The sequence below is a fragment of the Protopterus annectens genome, chromosome 11.part0 (assembly GCF_019279795.1).
Source record: "Protopterus annectens isolate FY-2018-M chromosome 11.part0, PAN1.0, whole genome shotgun sequence".
Classification (NCBI taxonomy): Eukaryota; Metazoa; Chordata; order Ceratodontiformes; family Protopteridae; genus Protopterus; species Protopterus annectens.
The window spans coordinates 1,451,090,390-1,451,110,915 of NC_056745.1; the positions used below are offsets into that span (position 1 = coordinate 1,451,090,390).

General features: G+C 36.9%; 1 protein-coding gene across 1 annotated transcript in view; it reads left to right on the plus strand.

Moving 5' to 3' along the window:
* The window catches only part of PTPRZ1 (protein tyrosine phosphatase receptor type Z1), a 1,642,174-nt gene that overhangs the window by 601,232 nt on the left and 1,020,416 nt on the right, over positions 1–20,526 (plus strand). Inside the window, exons 5-6 of the mRNA XM_044088744.1 lie at positions 3,957–4,052; positions 4,377–4,443. Of these exons, the coding sequence (XP_043944679.1) occupies positions 3,957–4,052; positions 4,377–4,443 (163 nt within the window). The remainder of the gene's footprint in view (positions 1–3,956; positions 4,053–4,376; positions 4,444–20,526) is intronic.

A 20,526-nucleotide genomic window follows, 5' to 3' on the forward strand; every position in this document is an offset into this window, starting at 1 on the left:
CTAACAATGAAGGAGTTGGATCATCATCAGGTGTGGGATCAGGTACGCTATGTCTAACAATGAAGGAGCCTGATTGTCATCAGGTGTGGGATCAGTTACAACTGCTATGTCCAACAATGAAGGAGTTTGATTGTCATCAGGTGTATGATCAGGTACAACTTCTATGTCTAACATTGAAGGAGTCTGATCATCATCAGGTGTGGGATCAGGTGCAACTGCTATGTCTAAGAATGAAGGAGTCGGATCATCTTCAGGTGTAGGATCAGGTACGCTATGTCTAACAATGAAAGAGTCTGATTGTAATCAGGTGTGGGATTAGGTACAACTACTGTGTCCATCAATGAAGGAGTCTGATCATCATCAGGTGTATGATCAGGTACAACTTCTATGTCTAACATTGAAGGAGTCTGATTGTCATTAGGTGTGGGATCAGGTACACTATGTCTAACAATGAAGGAGTCTAATTGTCATCAGGTGTGAGATCAGGTACAACTGCTATGTCCAACAATGAAGGGGTCTGATCATCATCAAGTGTATGATCAGGTACAACTTCTATGTCTAACATTGAAGGAGTCAGATTGTCATCAGGTGTGGAATCTATGATCAGGTACAACTTCTATGTCTAACATTGAAGGAGTCAGATCATCATCAGGTGTGGGATCAGGTACGCTATGTCTAACAATGAAGGAGTCTGATTGTCATCAGGTGTGGGATTAGGTACAACTACTGTGTCCATCAATGAAGGAGTCTGATCATCATCAGGTGTATGATCAGGTACAACTTCTATGTCTAACATTGAAGGAGTCTGATTGTCATTAGGTGTGGGATCAGGTACACTATGTCTAACAATGAAGGAGTCTAATTGTCATCAGGTGTGAGATCAGGTACAACTGCTATGTCCAACAATGAAGGGGTCTGATCATCATCAAGTGTATGATCAGGTACAACTTCTATGTCTAACATTGAAGGAGTCAGATTGTCATCAGGTGTGGAATCTATGATCAGGTACAACTTCTATGTCTAACATTGAAGGAGTCAGATCATCATCAGGTGTGGGATCAGGTACGCTATGTCTAACAATGAAGGAGTCTGATTGTCATCAGGTGTGGGATCAGGTACAACTGCTATGTCCAACAATGAAGGAGTTTGATCGTCATCAGGTGTATGATCAGGTACAACTTCTATGTCTAACATTGAAGGAGTCTGATCGTCATCAGGTGTGGGATCAGGTACGCTATGTCTAACAATGAAGGAGTCTGATCGTCATCAGGTGTGGGATCAGGTACAACTGCTATGTCCAACAATGAAGGAGTCTGATTGTCATCAGGTATATGATCAGGTACAACTGCTATGTCTAACAGTGAAGGAGTCTGATCATCATCAAGTGTCGCATCAGGTACAACTGCTATGTCTAACAATGTAGGAGTCTCATCATCAGGTGTGGGATCAGGTACGCTAGGTCTAATAAAGAAGGAAGTCTGATCATCATCAGGTGTCGGATCAGGTACAACTGCTATGTGTAAAAATAAACTAGTCTGATTGTCATGAAGTGTGGGATCAGGTACGCTATGTCTAATAATGAAGGAGTCTGATCGTCATCAGGTGTGTAATCAGGAACAATTGCTATGTCTAACAATGAAGGAGTCTGATCATCAACAGGTGTGGGATCAGGTACAACTGCTATGTCTAACAATGAAGGAGTCGGATCATCATCAGGTGTGGGATCAGGTACAACTGCTATGTCTAACAATGAAGGAGTCTGATCATCATCATCAAGTGTGGGATCAGGTACGCTATGTCTAACAATGAAGGACTCTGATCATCATCAGATGTCGGATCAGATACAACTGCTATGTCTAACAATGAAGGAGTCGGATCATCATCAGGTGTGGGATTAGGTACAACTGCTATGTCTAACAATGAAGGAGTCTGATCATCATCAGGTGTGGAATCAGGAACAATTGCTATGTCTAACAATGAAGGAGTCTGATCATCATCAGGTGTGGGATCAGGTACAACTGCTATGTCTAACAATGAAGGAGTCGGATCATCATCAGGTGTGGGATCAGGTACAACTGCTATGTCTAACAATGAAGGAGTCTGATTGTAATCAGGTGTGGGATTAGGTACAACTACTGTGTCCATCAATGAAGGAGTCTGATCATCATCAGGTGTGAGCTCAGGTACAACTTCTATGTCTAACATTGAAGGAGTCTGATTGTCATTAGGTGTGGGATCAGGTACACTATGTCTAACAATGAAGGAGTCTGATTGTCATCAGGTGTGAGATCAGGTACAACTACTGTGTCCATCAATGAAGGAGTCTGATCATCATCAGGTGTGAGATCAGGTACGTTATGTCTAACAATGAAGGAGTCTCGTCGTCATCGGGTGTATGATCAGGTACAACTGCTATGTCTAACAACGAAGGAGTCTGATCATCATCATCAAGTGTGGGATCAGGTACGCTATGTCTAACAATGAAGGATTCTGATCATCATCAGATGTCGGATCAGATACAACTGCTATGTCTAACAATGAAGGAGTCTGATCATCATCAGGTGTCTGATCAGGTACAACTGCCAGTATCCCTGCTTCTGTTGTTCTGTTTGCTTGTACTGACTATGGTGATCAGACCTTGCTTAACATACTGGGGGTTGGAGGTTGCCTTTCCTACTTCATCCGTCCTGCCATTTCCATGCCAGATGTCTGATCTACATCCAGTAGTAGCTTTAGACACACCAAGTAGAACCATCTTTTTTCTTTTTGTTTTTAGGTGTTGGTCAGGTATTCTGCAAAGTTAGTGTAGAATTGTTCTTTGATATTGCTACCACTATTAAGTGACAGTACATATGTGCTTATAATAGATTTATGCTGAATGTTATTGACCTTGGAACAGAAGTTAATGAGCTTTTTTTCCTGTGTACACCAAATAAAAAATGCAATAAAACTAATAAATATCTAAGGAAGCAGAGTGTACTTCATATATGTGAACAACATACTTAAGAAAAAAAAATCGAGTCCCTTGTAGTTAAGTGTTGCTATCCATTTGCATGCTGCACAGCATTACTATTTCAATATATTCTTGGTGAATAAACAAGTATCTTCAGCACATAATCCATAAGGTCATAAAATATAGAAAATATAGATTGATAAGTTTATGGTTGTCCACTGTCTACAAAATATAACACAGTACAGCTCCCGCATCCCAACACTCCCTGCTCATTTCTAATTAACAACATTTACATATGTGCAAGCAGTGATACTCACTTCTCACACTTATTGGCAACACATGAATCAAAGGTGCAATAACTTAGTCTATGCATTACAAGAAATGCATGTTGATTCATTTCTACAGCCTGTGGCATGTTATAACTTTAAGCAGATGTCTATGCCATCTCCAGGATCAGTAACTCCATTACTTTATGCCAAGTGGCATTGTGTGTTGTGTAATCTATGCTGTCTTTGTTTAGGTGATATTTGTTAAGTAAGTTTTTAGAGAATTCAGGATTTCTTATAATGAATGAATCACAGGGATATTCAGAAAACTTGCTAGAACCCAGAAGATAATAGCAGTTCCCAGGATAATAAGTGGGTGTGGTCTTGTGCTACAGTGGATTATGGGGGTTGCAATGCCAAATTAATTCATAGAAATTTGATTGAAATGTTGATCCAGGCCAATATACGCCAACTAAATCAAATAGCAAAACTGATGGCTCCACCATTGATTCAGTAATGAAGTGTAATTTTACATAATCTTTTTTTGCCGGCAGAAGTCATATAACTACTCTTGGCTACATGAAAGACAAATGATTGCAGACCCAGTGCTCTGGCAAACTGTATGCAAATCATTAGTCCAACTTGTTGTTGCTACTTTACTACATGCATGACATATCTGCTGGAAATCTACAGCAGAGTATTTTACAAGTAATATGAACGTTTGGGTGTTTTTACAGATGCAGATCTACTGCTTTGATGAAGATCGTTTCAAAACTGTCGATGAAGCTATGAAAGGTCATGGGAAAATGAAAGCCTTATCTGTTTTGTTTGAGGTAAGACAAATAATTTGAGATTGTGAAATAGACCATATTATGTTAAAAAATGATACTGGAAAATTCCTGTATCATTCTCTGTCTAGTAAAGGTATTTTCCACCTCTGAAATGCTACCACCTTTAAAACGTTAAATGATTTTATTTTAAATTGTATTGCATTGTGACAAGATCATGAATATTTTTCATTTGCATACATACAAACGTATGCATGCATGCACAGAATATTTGTTCATTATGGATAATTCTTCTATATCTCTTTAGGAAAATTGTATGTTATTTATATGATGTGTAGTGACTTACAAAGCTTTTCTCCCAAATTCCAGGTTGGTCCAACAGATAATATTGCTTATCAGTCTATCATCGATGGTGTGAACAGTGTCAGTCGCTTTGGTAAGTTCCATGCTGCTCATAAAAATAACAAATTAAAAATACACTTTATTTTGTTTTAAAATGGTCAGGTCTATGAAGATCATTTATGTAGTGTGCTGGTTATTTTATTTGATTGATACGGTTTTGTAATACAGTAACATCTTTAAAAAATACATCAAGAACAATCAGCCCTCAGCAAACCCAAATACTACCTAAGTGAATATGCTAAAAAGTTCATCTGTGACTGCGTAACTGCATCCCAGTTTATTTTATGGAACTGCAATATTAACTGATTTAAACTCCACTCATAGATACATAGACGAACAATGAAATTGCAAAATAACAAAATTTGCTACTGTTTGCCCAGGAGGGTACACCATTGCACTGCGGTCAAAAAAACTGAATTTGATATAGCCTCCCAATTATCTCAGATATGTCCAACTAGAATTTCTCAACTTTATTCTCTAACAGCACTCAGAATGCCCAACCTTAGCATCACTGCACAATACACTTGCAAGACAAGTTCCTTACCTATCAACACAAGTCTCATAACTCACATGCAGATAACATCACCAATCTCTGAAACCCACCTCTACCTTTTCTTGGCAAATTGAGATCACTTCTAGTTTTAAAAAGTGTCTGTGCACTCACTTTCTCAAAATGTATCTATGTGACAGTTCTACTACATATTACTTAGTTATTTTCTACTACAACTTCCTTTGTCCACATTTCCATGAAACTCTGCTACTACAAGGCTCTCTATAAGCACAGCCTAGAACTCCCCCTGTATGTGTGTGCACCTGTGTGTGTGTGTGTATGTGTGTGTGTGTGTGTGTGTGTGTGTGTGTTTGTGTGTGTGTGTGTGTGTGTGTGTATATATATATATATATATATATATATATATATATATATGTGTGTGTGTGTGTGTGCCTGTGTGTGTCTGTGTGAATGTATATATCCACATATATATATATATATATATATATATATATATATATATATATATACACATATATATATGTATATATATATATATATTTATTCATGTGTTGTGAAAATCCTCCTTAGTCAAGATATCATATTAATACGAATGGATCTTTTCTCACGTCTGTATATAGTTTTATTATGTATAGCCTTGCGTATTCAAGCTCTATTTTGCAAAAACTGACAGTGTTTGCACTGCTGTATACTGTAAATTATTGTGGAATGCTTATCACCGTGTGCTATATTAGATCAGCGAACACTTAAAAAACCGAACACTGATTGATCGACCTTATGTAAGTGAAAGCTTACAACCTCGAACTGTCAGATCAGCGATTGTTTTTCCTAGGGAACAAAATCGCTGATCCAAAACACATACACACAACACAAGCACACCAAACAAACAGAAATCCACACACATACACCTAAAATCTGACACCTAACCCTACACTAAACTATGCACACACCACTAACTATCCACTTACCTTAACCCAAACCCTAACCCTAAGGTCTGTCACTATTGCACACTCACGTCACCCGCTCCCTAACCATAACTCACCTAAATCCACCCTAACCCTCATGTCCACACAATTGCACACATACCTAACCCGAGCCCTAACCCTAACTCTCCTAACCCACCCTAACACTCACATCCACACAATCGCATACTTACCTGAATCTGACCCGTAACTTTCCACCACAGCACTGAAAATACTAAAGCAGCAGAAACGGACAACCAAATTCTTTCCTTAGGAAAAAATTCGAGTTTCTGTTGCTTCGATATTTTTAACTTTCGCTAAAATATGGTCGATCAATCAGCGTTCGCTTGTTTAAGTGTTCGCTGATCTAATATGTCTTGTATGGCTTAGTCTGACATTCCTAGTAAACCAATAGCAATATGACCAGGCATTTTTTCAAAAACATCTTTCTGTAATTGTAATATTTCTTGCAAGGTCACATACCTTTAAGATAACAGCAGGGTACTGATATTTTGGAAAATATGTTTACTTTCAGATTCATGAGGGGATATTTTAGTCACAAACCATGTATCAATTAACACAGAAATTAACAGCAGTGCAGAACATTAATGTCAATGAAAAATTAAGTACTGTAAGCATTTCCACAGGAGAATGCCAAACTTCATCAACAAAATCATCCAAAGGTAAGTACCATAGAAAAGAAGAACTGTTACCACTTCCTGTCCACAGCATTTTGTTCCTAAAATCCAGCCAGTCTCATTAATCTCACCATGCAAGTTCTTCTGGATGATCCAAACACTTTTAAGAAAATAAGTGTAATAGATGTTAAGAAATGTATAAGTGAATATAATATGCTTATTTATGACATGCAACTTACTAACAGTATAAGTATAGAGCTGTTTAACTTTTTCACTATTCCTTGTCCAAAAACTCCGGTAATTTATGGAATACCAAAGATCCATAAATCTTTGACCCAGCCACCCATGAGACCTATAGTCTGAGGGAGAGGCTGGGTAACAGAACCTGTTTCTATATTTCTATATACATGCACGAATGTTTAAGTAAGTATTAATCACAGAATCACAGTTATAAAAGGGACACACATGACTTCTTAATCAAGCTGAGAGAATAGAACACAATGAATAAATGTAATGGTTTTGTGTTTGTAACTGGATATTAACTCATTACTCACTGTAATTCCAAACGAATGTGGCATAGAAGCAATACAGGCTTATTTAAATAAAGAAACAACTAAGCCAGCTAATGAAATAGAAACTATCTGTCTCTTCTTATACCTGGTATTAACTAAAAATGTATTTTTATTTAATGAGCAACCATATATACAAATAGCTGGAGTAGCTATGGGTACTCCCATGGCAAATACTTTTGCAAATTTGGGTATGCATCAGTGGGAAATATCAGTTGTGTTTAATAATGAGCAACCTATGATTAACAGGATTCTGTTTTATCGAAGACTTGTTAATGATTGCCTCCCAATATGGAATGGTACTGAGCAAACGCTGAATGAGTATGTGGAATATTTAGAGAGTACCACTACATTTTTTAGATTCAAAAAGTAATGTTCAGCTGAATGAATTTCCTTTTTGGATGTACTACTTGAAAAGAAAGGGAATATGATTGTAACAAGTGTTCAGAAAAAGGAAGTGCAAGTTAATGGGTATGTGCATAAAGAGACCCTGCACCCCCAGACATGCATTTTTAAAGGAATAGTGAAAACACAACTTATTAGAACAAGTAGGTTAAATATTAGTGACAGCAAATGCAAGCTGCAGATGATTGAACTGGCACATGAATTTATAGAGAGAAGATATGCAAAATCTATGGTGGCTGAGCTACTAAATGAAGTTTTTAATAGTAGAACAGGACTAACAAAACCTATTTGTAATAGTGACTATACCAAGAAGAAGAAAATAAGGTTAGATATATAACTAGCTATAATACTACGACTAGGGAAGGAATGAAAACTATTGAGAATAATTGGAATATTTTGGTGGCTATGTCAGAACTACGTCAGATACTTCATAATAAGCCAGATTTTACATATAGGAATTTAAAGAACTTAAAAATGCGATTGTGCTGTAAAGATTTTAGGCATCAGAACGGAGCGCAGAAAATATATATAACAGGCACACACCCATGTTCAAACTGCAGCTGCTGTACGGATATTTTTATGAAGGACAACAATATGTACAGCCATCCAGTTTCAAATAAAAAATAGTTTTTCAAATGTACATCAACCTGCAATACTACATATGTAATATATCTTGCTACCTGCCTAAAATGTCCCTCATGTTATGTTGGGAAAATTACAAAGAAACTAAAGGAAGGAATAATAGAAAATAAGTCTGAGATACATAGACAAATACAGCAGAATGCATTAAGTAAGCATGTTTTGGAAACTAAAGGAAAGAATACCAGAACATAAGTCAGAGATACGCAGACAAATACAGCAGAATGCATTAAGTAAGCATGTTTCGGAAACTAAAGGAAAGAATAATAGAACATAAGTCAGAGATACGTAGACAAATACAGCAGAATGCATTAAGCAAGCATGTTTTGGACACTAAGGAAAGTAATAATAGAACATAAGTCAGAGATACGTAGACAAATACAGCAGAATGCGTTAAGTAAGCATGTTTTGGCAACTAAAGGAAAGAAAAATAGAACTTAAGTCAGAGATACGTAGACAAATACAGCAGAATGCATTAAGTAAGCATGTTTTGGAATCTAAAGGAAGGAATACTAGAACATAAGTCAGAGATACATAGACAAATACAGTAGAATGTGGTCAGTAAGCATGTTTTGGAATCTAAAGGAAAGAATAATAGAACATTAGACAGAAATACATAGACAAATACAGCAGAATGCGTTAAGTAAGCATGTTTTGGAAAGTTAAGGAAAGAATAATAGAACATAAGTCAGAGATACGTAGACAAATACAGCAGAATGCGTTAAGTAAGCATGTTTTGGAAACTAAAGGAAAGAATACTAGAACATAAGTCAGAGATACGTAGACAAATACAGCAGAATGCATTAAGTAAGCATGTTTTGTAAACTAAAGGAAGGAATAATAGAACATAAGTCAGGGATACGTAGACAAATACAGCAGAATGCGTTAAGTAAGCATGTTTTGGAAACTAAAGGAAAGAATAATAGAACATAAGTCGGAGATACGTAGACAGATACAGCAGAATGCGTTAAGTAAGCATGTTTTGGAAACTAAAGGAAAGAATATTAGAACATAAGTCAGAGATACATAGACAAATACAGCAGAATGCGTTAAGCAAGCATGTTTTGGACACTAAGGAAAGTAATAATAGAACATAAGTCAGAGATACGTAGACAAATACAGCAGAATGCGTTAAGTAAGCATGTTTTGGAAACTAAAGGAAGGAATAATAGAACATAAGTCAGAGATACGCAGACAAATACAGCAGAATGCATTAAGTAAGCATGTTTCGGAAACTAAAGGAAAGAATAATAGAACATAAGTCAGAGATACATAGTCAAATACAGCAGAATGCGTTAAGCAAGCATGTTTTGGACACTAAGGAAAGTAATAATAGAACATAAGTCAGAGATACGTAGACAAATACAGCAGAATGCGTTAAGTAAGCATGTTTTGGAAACTAATGGAAGGAATAATAGAACATAAGTCAGAGATATGTAGACAAATAAAGCAGAATGCGTTAAGTAAGCATGTTTTGGACACTAAAGGAAAGAATAATAGAACATAAGTCAGAGATACATAGACAAATACAGCAGAATGCATTAAGTAAGCATGTTTTGGAAACTAAAGGAAGGAATAAAAGAACATAAGTCAGAGATACGTAGACAAATAAAGCAGAATGCGTTAAGTAAGCATGTTTTGGACACTAAAGTAAGGAATAATAGAACATAAGTCAGAGATACATAGACAAATAAAGCAGAATGCGTTAAGTAAGCATGTTTTGGACACTAAAGGAAAGAATAATAGAACATAAGTCAGAGATACGTAGACAAATAAAGCAGAATTCGTTAAGTAAGCATGTTTTGGACACTAAAGTAAGGAATAATAGAACATAAGTCAGAGATACGTAGACAAATAAAGCAGAATGCGTTAAGTAAGCATGTTTTGGACACTAAAGGAAAGAATAATAGAACATAAGTCAGAGATACGTAGACAAATACAGCAGAATGCGTTAAGTAAGCATGTTTTGGAAACTAAAGGAAGGAATAAAAGAACATAAGTCAGAGATACATAGACAAATACAGCAGAATGTGGTCAGTAAGCATGTTTTGGAAAGTTAAGGAAAGAATAATAGAACATAAGTCAGAGATACGTAGACAAATACAGCAGAATGCGTTAAGTAAGCATGTTTTGGAAACTAAAGGAAGGAATAAAAGAACATAAGTCAGAGATACGTAGACAAATAAAGCAGAATGCGTTAAATAAGCATGTTTTGGAAACTAAAGGAAAGAATACTAGAACATAAGTCAGAGATACGTAGACAAATACAGCAGAATGTGTTAAGTAAGCATGTTGTGGACACTAAAGGAAGGAATAATAGAACATAAGTCAGAGATACGTAGACAAATTCAGCAGAATGCGTTAAGTAAGCATGTTTTGGACACTAAAGTAAGGAATAATAGAACATAAGTCAGAGATACGTAGACAAATACAGTAGAATGTGGTCAGTAAGCATGTTTTGGAAAGTTAAGGAAAGAATAATAGAACATAAGTCAGAGATACGTAGACAAATACAGCAGAATGCGTTAGGTAAGCATGTTTTGTAAACTAAAAGAAGGAATAATAGAACATGTCAGAGATACGTAGACAAATACAGCAGAATGTGTTAAGTAAGCATGTTTTGGAAACTAAAGGAAAGAATAATAGAACATAAGTCAGAGATACGTAGACAAATACAGCAGAATGCATTAAGTAAGCATGTTTTGGAAACTAAAGGAAAGAATACTAGAACATAAGTCAGGGATATGTAGACAAATACAGCAGAATGCGTTAAGTAAGCATGTTTTGGACACTAAAGGAAGGAATAATAGAACATAAGTCAGAGATACGTAGACAAATAAAGCAGAATGCGTTAAGTAAGCATGTTTTGGAAACTAAAGGAAAGAATACTAGAACATAAGTCAGAGATATGTAGACAGATACAGCAGAATGTGTTAAGTAAGCATGTTGTGGACACTAAAGGAAGGAATAATAGAACATAGTAATGGTAAAATCCAGATACGGAGGAGTGAACACAGCTGTAGGAGATATATCAAATAACTCAAACGTACTAAAGACGTACTGAAAACACAAATTTTAATCGAGTAAGCGCTTTCACCTACTTGGCTTCTTCAGACTCGTATATGAAAACATAAAAACATTTACAAACAGTGTATAAATAGTCTTAAAAGGCGGGAAATGCTAGTCATTAACTCCACCCAGAACAATAAAATTAAAGAAACAATTCATTCTGTTGGTAATGCTTCGTAAACAGATTGAATAGTAATATCTGCAAACAACTAACATCTTCAAGCAGGCAAAGTCTCAGTGCTGCAAATTAACATAACATAAGGCTGGCAATCACAGCTAAATATGCCTACAAGTAAAAAATACACAAAAATGTCAAAGAATTAAAAGTGGTGTATCAAAAGGTTAAAAATAATGTATATGTTCTAATGTAATGTAATTTCTACTTAAAATCTAATTTGATCCAAAATACACATAGACGAAAAGTTCTAATCCCAATCACTGTCATAAAAAGATGGCAGATATATAGTTAGCTAACAGAACAAATAACAACAACGACAAAACTGGTGTACCTGTTAATGAGCTTTGAGTCTTCTCATTCTCAGGAATGGTTTGACAGATAATTTTGCATTCAATCCTGGTGGTACATCTGATCTAAGCTTCATTATCCACATGTTCTCCCTAGCTTCTGTATGTGTTCTTACATCGCCTCCTCTCATATTCACTTGTATCTGTTCTAGGATTCTAAAAGTAAACGTATGTGTATGATCAGATTCCATGACGTGTTTAGAAAGTGCATTATTTCTGTGTTGCATTCTTATTGAATAAAGGTGCTCACGTATACGATCTTTTAGATATCTATTGGTTTTTCCAATGTAAAATGAAGCACATTTCTGACAAGTAGCTATATATACAACATTTATAGATAAACAATTCCTATTAGCTTTCAAATAATAAATGTGTTGGCTGACAGGGTGAACAAACATGACATCATTATTAATGTAGGGACAGTAATTACAACTACCACAGACCCGAGTGCCAGTAAAAGTGCCTGTGGGTAAGGCCTCAGATATTTTCCTTTCACATAGAATCTTTTTAAGGCTTTTCTTGTTCTTGTATCTGAAAAGGGGACACTCACCTACCCTATCCCTGACCTGTGTGTCAATTGTGAGTATATTCCAGTGGGCTTTAACCACTTCCTTAATTCTCCAGGCATCAGTTGTATAGAACATAGTGAAAGCTGGATCATGAGTATTGTGTATATTGGTTGGTAATGGTTCCTCAGTTGGTAACCTCTTATCTGAGAAATAAGGTGCTGCAATGCCTAATCTAGAATCTTGTACACATTCAAATCCCTTTACTATCTCGTGGTCCTTATAGCATCGTTGGGATAAACGATTATATAAGTCATCCAGGTCTTTTCATAGCCTGTGGTAGTAGGGTTATATCGTGAGGCCCTCATTGCCTGTCCCTTAACAATATTTCTATAGATGTATTGGGGATGCATACTCTGACGATGCAGAAGGGTATTGATGTGGCATTTCTTCCTAAAACACCAGTGTTGACTAGTCCGTTGGGCAGTTTCTCAACAAAACATCAAGATAAGTTATTTTAGTTCTAGATATCTCATGACTAAACTTAATATATGATGTAACATTATTCAGATGTTCAATGAATTCATGAAGTGCATGTATGGGACCTCTCCAAATAAAGAAGAGGTCATCTACAAAACGTCTATAGAACAATATATGTTCTACAAAACTAGGCAATTCATACATGTATGTATTCTCCCATTCTGCCATGAACAGGTTGGCGTAGCTATTGGCACACGAGGTGCCCATAGCCACGCCATCCTTCTGCAAAAAACACTTATCTTCAAAACAAAAGATATTATTATGTAAGACGACTTCTAGCAATGACATAAGTAGCATGATCCTTGGTTCAGGCAACTTAGAAACCCTTTGCAAATGTTTAGTCAGGAAGTCAATGCCCACAAGGTTCGGAATGACAGTGAATAATGATTTCACATCCATTGTTACAAAGGTTAATCCCAATACATCTGTCACATCTTTCAAACAGTCATACAAATCAACTAGAAACTGTTTTGTATCTTTCAGAATGAACCTATTCATGTCTACAATTGGTCTTAAATTGTGCTCGATAAAAATAGAGGAAGGTTCAGTGATCCATCCCCTGCCTGCTACTATAGGTCGAAGGGGAGGATTGGCCATGTCTTTATGTATCTTGGGAAGTCCACTGATCAATGGAATCAGTGGTGATTGCACGTCAAGAAATAAAAACAATTGGTTATCAATGGTATGGCTGTTCAATAGTCCCAATAAAAATGAATGTACTCTATTAGAAAATATCTTCACAAGATCTAAGTCTAATGGCTGATAAAACTGTATATCATCCAACATACGTAACATCCTACTGGCATAGTCATCATAGCCCATGACTATAATCCCCCCTCCTTTATCAGCCGGTCTAATGCATAGGGAGGGGTCATTAGAGAGATCTTTCAATGCTTTATTCTCTTTGAATGTGAGATTATATTTGTTATATGTGTGTTGCTCACTGTCCCTCATCCTATATAGGTCATCTTCAACCAATTGACTGAAGGCTGAGAGTAGGGGGTGTAGTGGAGGAGTAAAAACACTGGGGCGGTGGAATGGTGATGGATGTACAGAGTGTACACCACTATCATTGAAATGTAACTTCAACGAAAGGTTGCGTATGTATAACTTGAAATCCCTCATTGTTTCTTCAAATACACTGCGTGTGGAGGGTATGAATGATAAGCCCTTAGATAATACAGATAATTCTTCATTGGTTAAAGCACGTGTGGATAGGTTGAAAACTAAGTTTTCCCCTTCCCTTTGCTTTCCCACATTTTCTTGATATTCTTGTTGGATGGCTGTTCGAACGACAGCTTCCGTTTCTTACGCCCTCTGCTCAGAGATCTCGCCCTGCCTCCCTTGTGATCTACTCTGATCGGAAAAGGGTTCCTGATATTAAATGTGGGGGCATTACTAGAACCAGAGGTACCGGTTTCTTCTTGTAAATTTAAAGTGGACTGTATAGGTACCTTAACCTTACTTCTCACAACTGGTGGTAAACTACCAGCTGTATTAGTGTTATTCTCTGTACAGGGTTGTAGAGTACCAACTCTATTAATAGTGTCATCTGTATCATGTGTAACAATAATAACATCAGAGGTACAAACACTATCATTGTTCTTAGATGCGTTACTGTCCATACTAGCATGTCCGTTCATATTGGCAACTGGATCAATAACAGGTTCCGATCGTTGTTGATGTAAGTGTTCACTCTGATGGATTACATCCTGTCGTACAACGCCATTCACCTCTCTGTCAACCACATCTACTGGTTGAGAATGAGAGGAGAATTGTGTTTGTAATGGTAGTGCATTGTTTGATCGAGTTCTGTTACTGACTATATCAGCATGCGAAGTGTTAATAGGAATGTTATTGGTATTCGTTGTTCGTGGCCAAGTGAAGATTTGGCCCATTTTAAAATCAGTTAAGTCCCTTTGTAATTTGTGTCGCTTCTGTAAAAGGAGCTTCCTTTCATACTGGTTTACATTGTCTAATAAGCTACTAAAGTTCTCTTCTACTATGGAGGCTGGAAAGCACTGAAAAATCGATTCCTGTTGAACCGCAATTTGTGCTCTAAGCGATTCTTCCATGGGAAGAAAAAAGTTATTCAGAAGCTCCATGTATTTAAGACTAACCTCTAAATTTAGTTGCTGCCACTGGTAGAGCAGTTCCGGATACAAGGTGCCGGTGGTTGGCATTTTCAGAACTCGCAGGCCCCTCGGGATAATCCTTCTCTGTAGACATACGTCGAAATGCTGACGTTGTAGCTGCAAGCGTTTCATCTTTAAAAAATCATTTTCGATTTTGTGTAGAGCTGTACGAAGCTCTTCTCTATTATAGATAGCTTCCACTGTATCCACACCATGGCCGTTGTCCTCATAAAGTGCTAATGGATTCGTGCTCGCACGTAAGCAAGCGTTGAAACGTTCTGTTAGTGGCAAAGCATCAGTCAAGCTCCTGATTGGCTCTTTAGTAGTGTACGGCAACTCAATTTGTTCAAATGCTCCTTCTGCCATGTCTCCACTAGTGAAGCGTAAAAATAAAGTAATCCAAGGAAAAGTAGCTCAAAGGTGGAGTAAACTCTCCTCCTATGGTATCCAATAAAATAGTCACAGTAATGGTAAAATCCAGATACGTCAGCATTTCGACGTATGTCTACAGAGAAGGATTATCCCGAGGGGCCTGCGAGTTCTGAAAATGCCAACCACCGGCACCTTGTATCCGGAACTGCTCTACCAGTGGCAGCAACTAAATTTAGAGGTTAGTCTTAAATACATGGAGCTTCTGAATAACTTTTTTCTTCCCATGGAAGAATCGCTTAGAGCACAAATTGCGGTTCAACAGGAATCGATTTTTCAGTGCTTTCCAGCCTCCATAGTAGAAGAGAACTTTAGTAGCTTATTAGACAATGTAAACCAGTATGAAAGGAAGCTCCTTTTACAGAAGCGACACAAATTACAAAGGGACTTAACTGATTTTAAAATGGGCCAAATCTTCACTTGGCCACGAACAACGAATACCAATAACATTCCTATTAACACTTCGCATGCTGATATAGTCAGTAACAGAACTCGATCAAACAATGCACTACCATTACAAACACAATTCTCCTCTCATTCTCAACCAGTAGATGTGGTTGACAGAGAGGTGAATGGCGTTGTACGACAGGATGTAATCCATCAGAGTGAACACTTACATCAACAACGATCGGAACCTGTTATTGATCCAGTTGCCAATATGAACGGACATGCTAGTATGGACAGTAACGCATCTAAGAACAATGATAGTGTTTGTACCTCTGATGTTATTATTGTTACACATGATACAGATGACACTATTAATAGAGTTGGTACTCTACAACCCTGTACAGAGAATAACACTAATACAGCTGGTAGTTTACCACCAGTTGTGAGAAGTAAGGTTAAGGTACCTATACAGTCCACTTTAAATTTACAAGAAGAAACCGGTACCTCTGGTTCTAGTAATGCCCCCACATTTAATATCAGGAACCCTTTTCCGATCAGAGTAGATCACAAGGGAGGCAGGGCGAGATCTCTGAGCAGAGGGCGTCAGAAACGGAAGCTGTCGTTCGAACAGCCATCCAACAAGAATATCAAGAAAATGTGGGAAAGCAAAGGGAAGGGGAAAACTTAGTTTTCAACCTATCCACACGTGCTTTAACCAATGAAGAATTATCTGTATTATCTAAGGGCTTATCATTCATACCCTCCACACGCAGTGTATTTGAAGAAACAATGAGGGATTTCAAGTTATACATACGCAACCTTTCGTTGAAGTTACATTTCAATGATAGTGGTGTACACTCTGTACATCCATCACCATTCCACCGCCCCAGTGTTTTTACTGCTCCACTACACCCCCTACTCTCAGCCTTCAGTCAATTGGTTGAAGATGACCTATATAGGATGAGGGACAGTGAGCAACACACATATAACAAATATAATCTCACATTCAAAGAGAATAAAGCATTGAAAGATCTCTCTAATGACCCCTCCCTATGCATTAGACCGGCTGATAAAGGAGGGGGGATTATAGTCATGGGCTATGATGACTATGCCAGTAGGATGTTACGTATGTTGGATGATATACAGTTTTATCAGCCATTAGACTTAGATCTTGTGAAGATATTTTCTAATAGAGTACATTCATTTTATTGGGACTATTGAACAGCCATACCATTGATAACCAATTGTTTTATTTCTTGACGTGCAATCACCACTGATTCCATTGATCAGTGGACTTCCCAAGATACATAAAGACATGGCCAATCCTCCCCTTCGACCTATAGTAGCAGGCAGGGATGGATCACTGAACCTTCCTCTATCTTTATTGAGCACAATTTAAGACCAATTGTAGACATGAATAGGTTCATTCTGAAAGATACAAAACAGTTTCTAGTTGATTTGTATGACTGTTTGAAAGATGTGACAGATGTATTGGGATTAACCTTTGTAACAATGGATGTGAAATCATTATTCACTGTCATTCCGAACCTTGTGGGCATTGACTTCCTGACTAAACATTTGCAAAGGGTTTCTAAGTTGCCTGAACCAAGGATCATGCTACTTATGTCATTGCTAGAAGTCGTCTTACATAATAATATCTTTTGTTTTGAAGATAAGTGTTTTTTGCAGAAGGATGGCGTGGCTATGGGCACCTCGTGTGCCAATAGCTACGCCAACCTGTTCATGGCAGAATGGGAGAATACATACATGTATGAATTGCCTAGTTTTGTAGAACATATATTGTTCTATAGACGTTTTGTAGATGACCTCTTCTTTATTTGGAGAGGTCCCATACATGCACTTCATGAATTCATTGAACATCTGAATAATGTTACATCATATATTAAGTTTAGTCATGAGATATCTAGAACTAAAATAACTTATCTTGATGTTTTTGTTGAGAAACTGCCCAACGGACTAGTCAACACTGGTGTTTTTAGGAAGAAATGCCACATCAATACCCTTCTGCATCGTCAGAGTATGCATCCCCAATACATCTATAGAAATATTGTTAAGGGACAGGCAATGAGGGCCTCACGATATAACCCTACTACCACAGGCTATGAAAAAGACCTGGATGACTTATATAATCGTTTATCCCAACGATGCTATAAGGACCACGAGATAGTAAAGGGATTTGAATGTGTACAAGATTCTAGATTAGGCATTGCAGCACCTTATTTCTCAGATAAGAGGTTACCAACTGAGGAACCATTACCAACCAATATACACAATACTCATGATCCAGCTTTCACTATGTTCTATACAACTGATGCCTGGAGAATTAAGGAAGTGGTTAAAGCCCACTGGAATATACTCACAATTGACACACAGGTCAGGGATAGGGTAGGTGAGTGTCCCCTTTTCAGATACAAGAACAAGAAAAGCCTTAAAAAGATTCTATGTGAAAGGAAAATATCTGAGGCCTTACCCACAGGCACCTTTACTGGCACTCGGGTCTGTGGTAGTTGTAATTACTGTCCCTACATTAATAGTGATGTCATGTTTGTTCACCCTGTTAGCCAACACATTTATTATTTGAAAGCTAATGGGAATTGCTTATCTATAAATGTTGTATATATAGCTACTTGTCAGAAATGTGCTTCATTTTACATTGGAAAAACCAATAGATATCTAAAAGATCGTATACGTGAGCACCTTTATTCAATTAGAATGCAACACAGAAATAATGCACTTTCTAAACACGTCATGGAATCTGATCATACACATACGTTTACTTTTAGAATCCTAGAACAGATACAAGTGAATATGAGAGGAGGCGATGTAAGAACACATACAGAAGCTAGGGAGAACATGTGGATAATGAAGCTTAGATCAGATGTACCACCAGGATTGAATGCAAAATTATCTGTCAAACCATTCCTGAGAATGAGAAGACTCAAAGCTCATTAACAGGTACATCAGTTTTGTTGTTGCTGTTATTTGTTCTGTTAGCTAACTATATATCTGCCATCTTTTTATGACAGTGATTGGGATTAGAACTTTTCGTCTATGTATATTTTGGATCAAATTAGATTTTAAGTAGACATTACATTACATTAGAACCTATACATTTTCAACCTTTTGATACACCACTTTTAATTCTTTGACATTTTTGTATATTTTTCATTTGTAGGCATATTTAGCTGTGATTGCCAGCCTTATGTTATGTTAATTTGCAGCACTGAGACTTTGCCTGCTTGAAGATGTTAGTTGCTTGTAGATGTTATTATTCCATCTGTTTACGAAGCATTACCAACAGAATGAATTGTTCCTTTAATTTTATTGTTCTGGGTGGAGTTAATGACTAGCATTTCCCGCCTTTTAAGACTATTTATACACTGTTTGCAAATGTTTTTATGTTTTCATATACGAGTCTGAAGAAGCCAAGTAGGTGAAAGCGCTTACTCGATTAAAATTTGTGTTTTCAGTACGTCTTTAGTACGTTTGAGTTATTTGATATATCTCCTACAGCTGTGTTCACTCCTCCGTATCTGGATTTTACCATTACTGTGACTATTTTATTGGATACCATAGGAGGAGAGTTTACTCCACCTTTGAGCTACTTTTCCTTGGAATAATAGAACATAAGTCAGAGATATGTAGACAAATACAGCAGAATGTGTTAAGTAAGCATGTTTTGGAAACTAAAGGAAGGAATAATAGAACATAAGTCAGAGATACGTAGACAAATACAGCAGAATGTGTTAAGTAAGCATGTTTTGGACACTAAAGGAAGGAATAATAGAACATAAGTCAGAGATACGTAGACAAATACAGCAGAATGCGTTAAGTAAGCATGTTTTGGACACTAAAGGAAGGAATAATAGAACATAAGTCAGAGATACGTAGACAAATACAGCAGAATGCGTTAAGTAAGCATGTTTTGGAAACTAAAGGATAGAATACTAGAACATAAGTCAGAGATACGTAGACAAATACAGCAGAATGCATTAAGTAAGCATGTTTTGGACACTAAAGTAAGGAATAATAGAACATAAGTCAGAGATACGTAGACAAATACAGTAGAATGTGGTCAGTAAGCATGTTTTGGAAAGTTAAGGAAAGAATAATAGAACATAAGTCAGGGACACGTAGACAAATACAGCAGAATGCATTCAGTAAACGTGTTGGAAATTAAAGGAAAGAATAGTAGAACATAAGTCAGGGATACATAGACAAATACAGCAGAATGCATTAAGTAAGCAGGTTTTGGAAACTAAAGGAAAGAATAATAGAACATAAGTCAGAGATACGTAGACAAATACAGCAGAATGCGTTCAGTAAACATGTTTTGGAAACTAAAGGAAAGAATACTAGAACATAAGTCAGAGATACGTAGACAAACATAGCAGAATGCGTTAGGTAAGCATGTTTTGTAAACTAAAAGAAGGAATAATAGAACATAAGTCAGGGATACGTAGACAAATACAGCCGAATGCGTTAAGTAAGCATGTTTTGTAAATTAAAGGAAGGAATAATAGAACATAAGTCAGGGATACGTAGACAAATACAGCAGAATGCATTCAGTAAACATATTTTGGAAATTAAAGGAAAGAATAATAGAACATAAGTCAGGGATACGTAGACAAATACAGCAGAATGTGTTAAGTAAGCATGTTTTGGAAACTAAAGGAAGGAATAATAGAACATAAGTCAGAGATACGTAGACAAATACAGCAGAATGTGTTAAGTAAGCATGTTTTGGAAACTAAAGGAAAGAATACTAGAACATCCTGGGA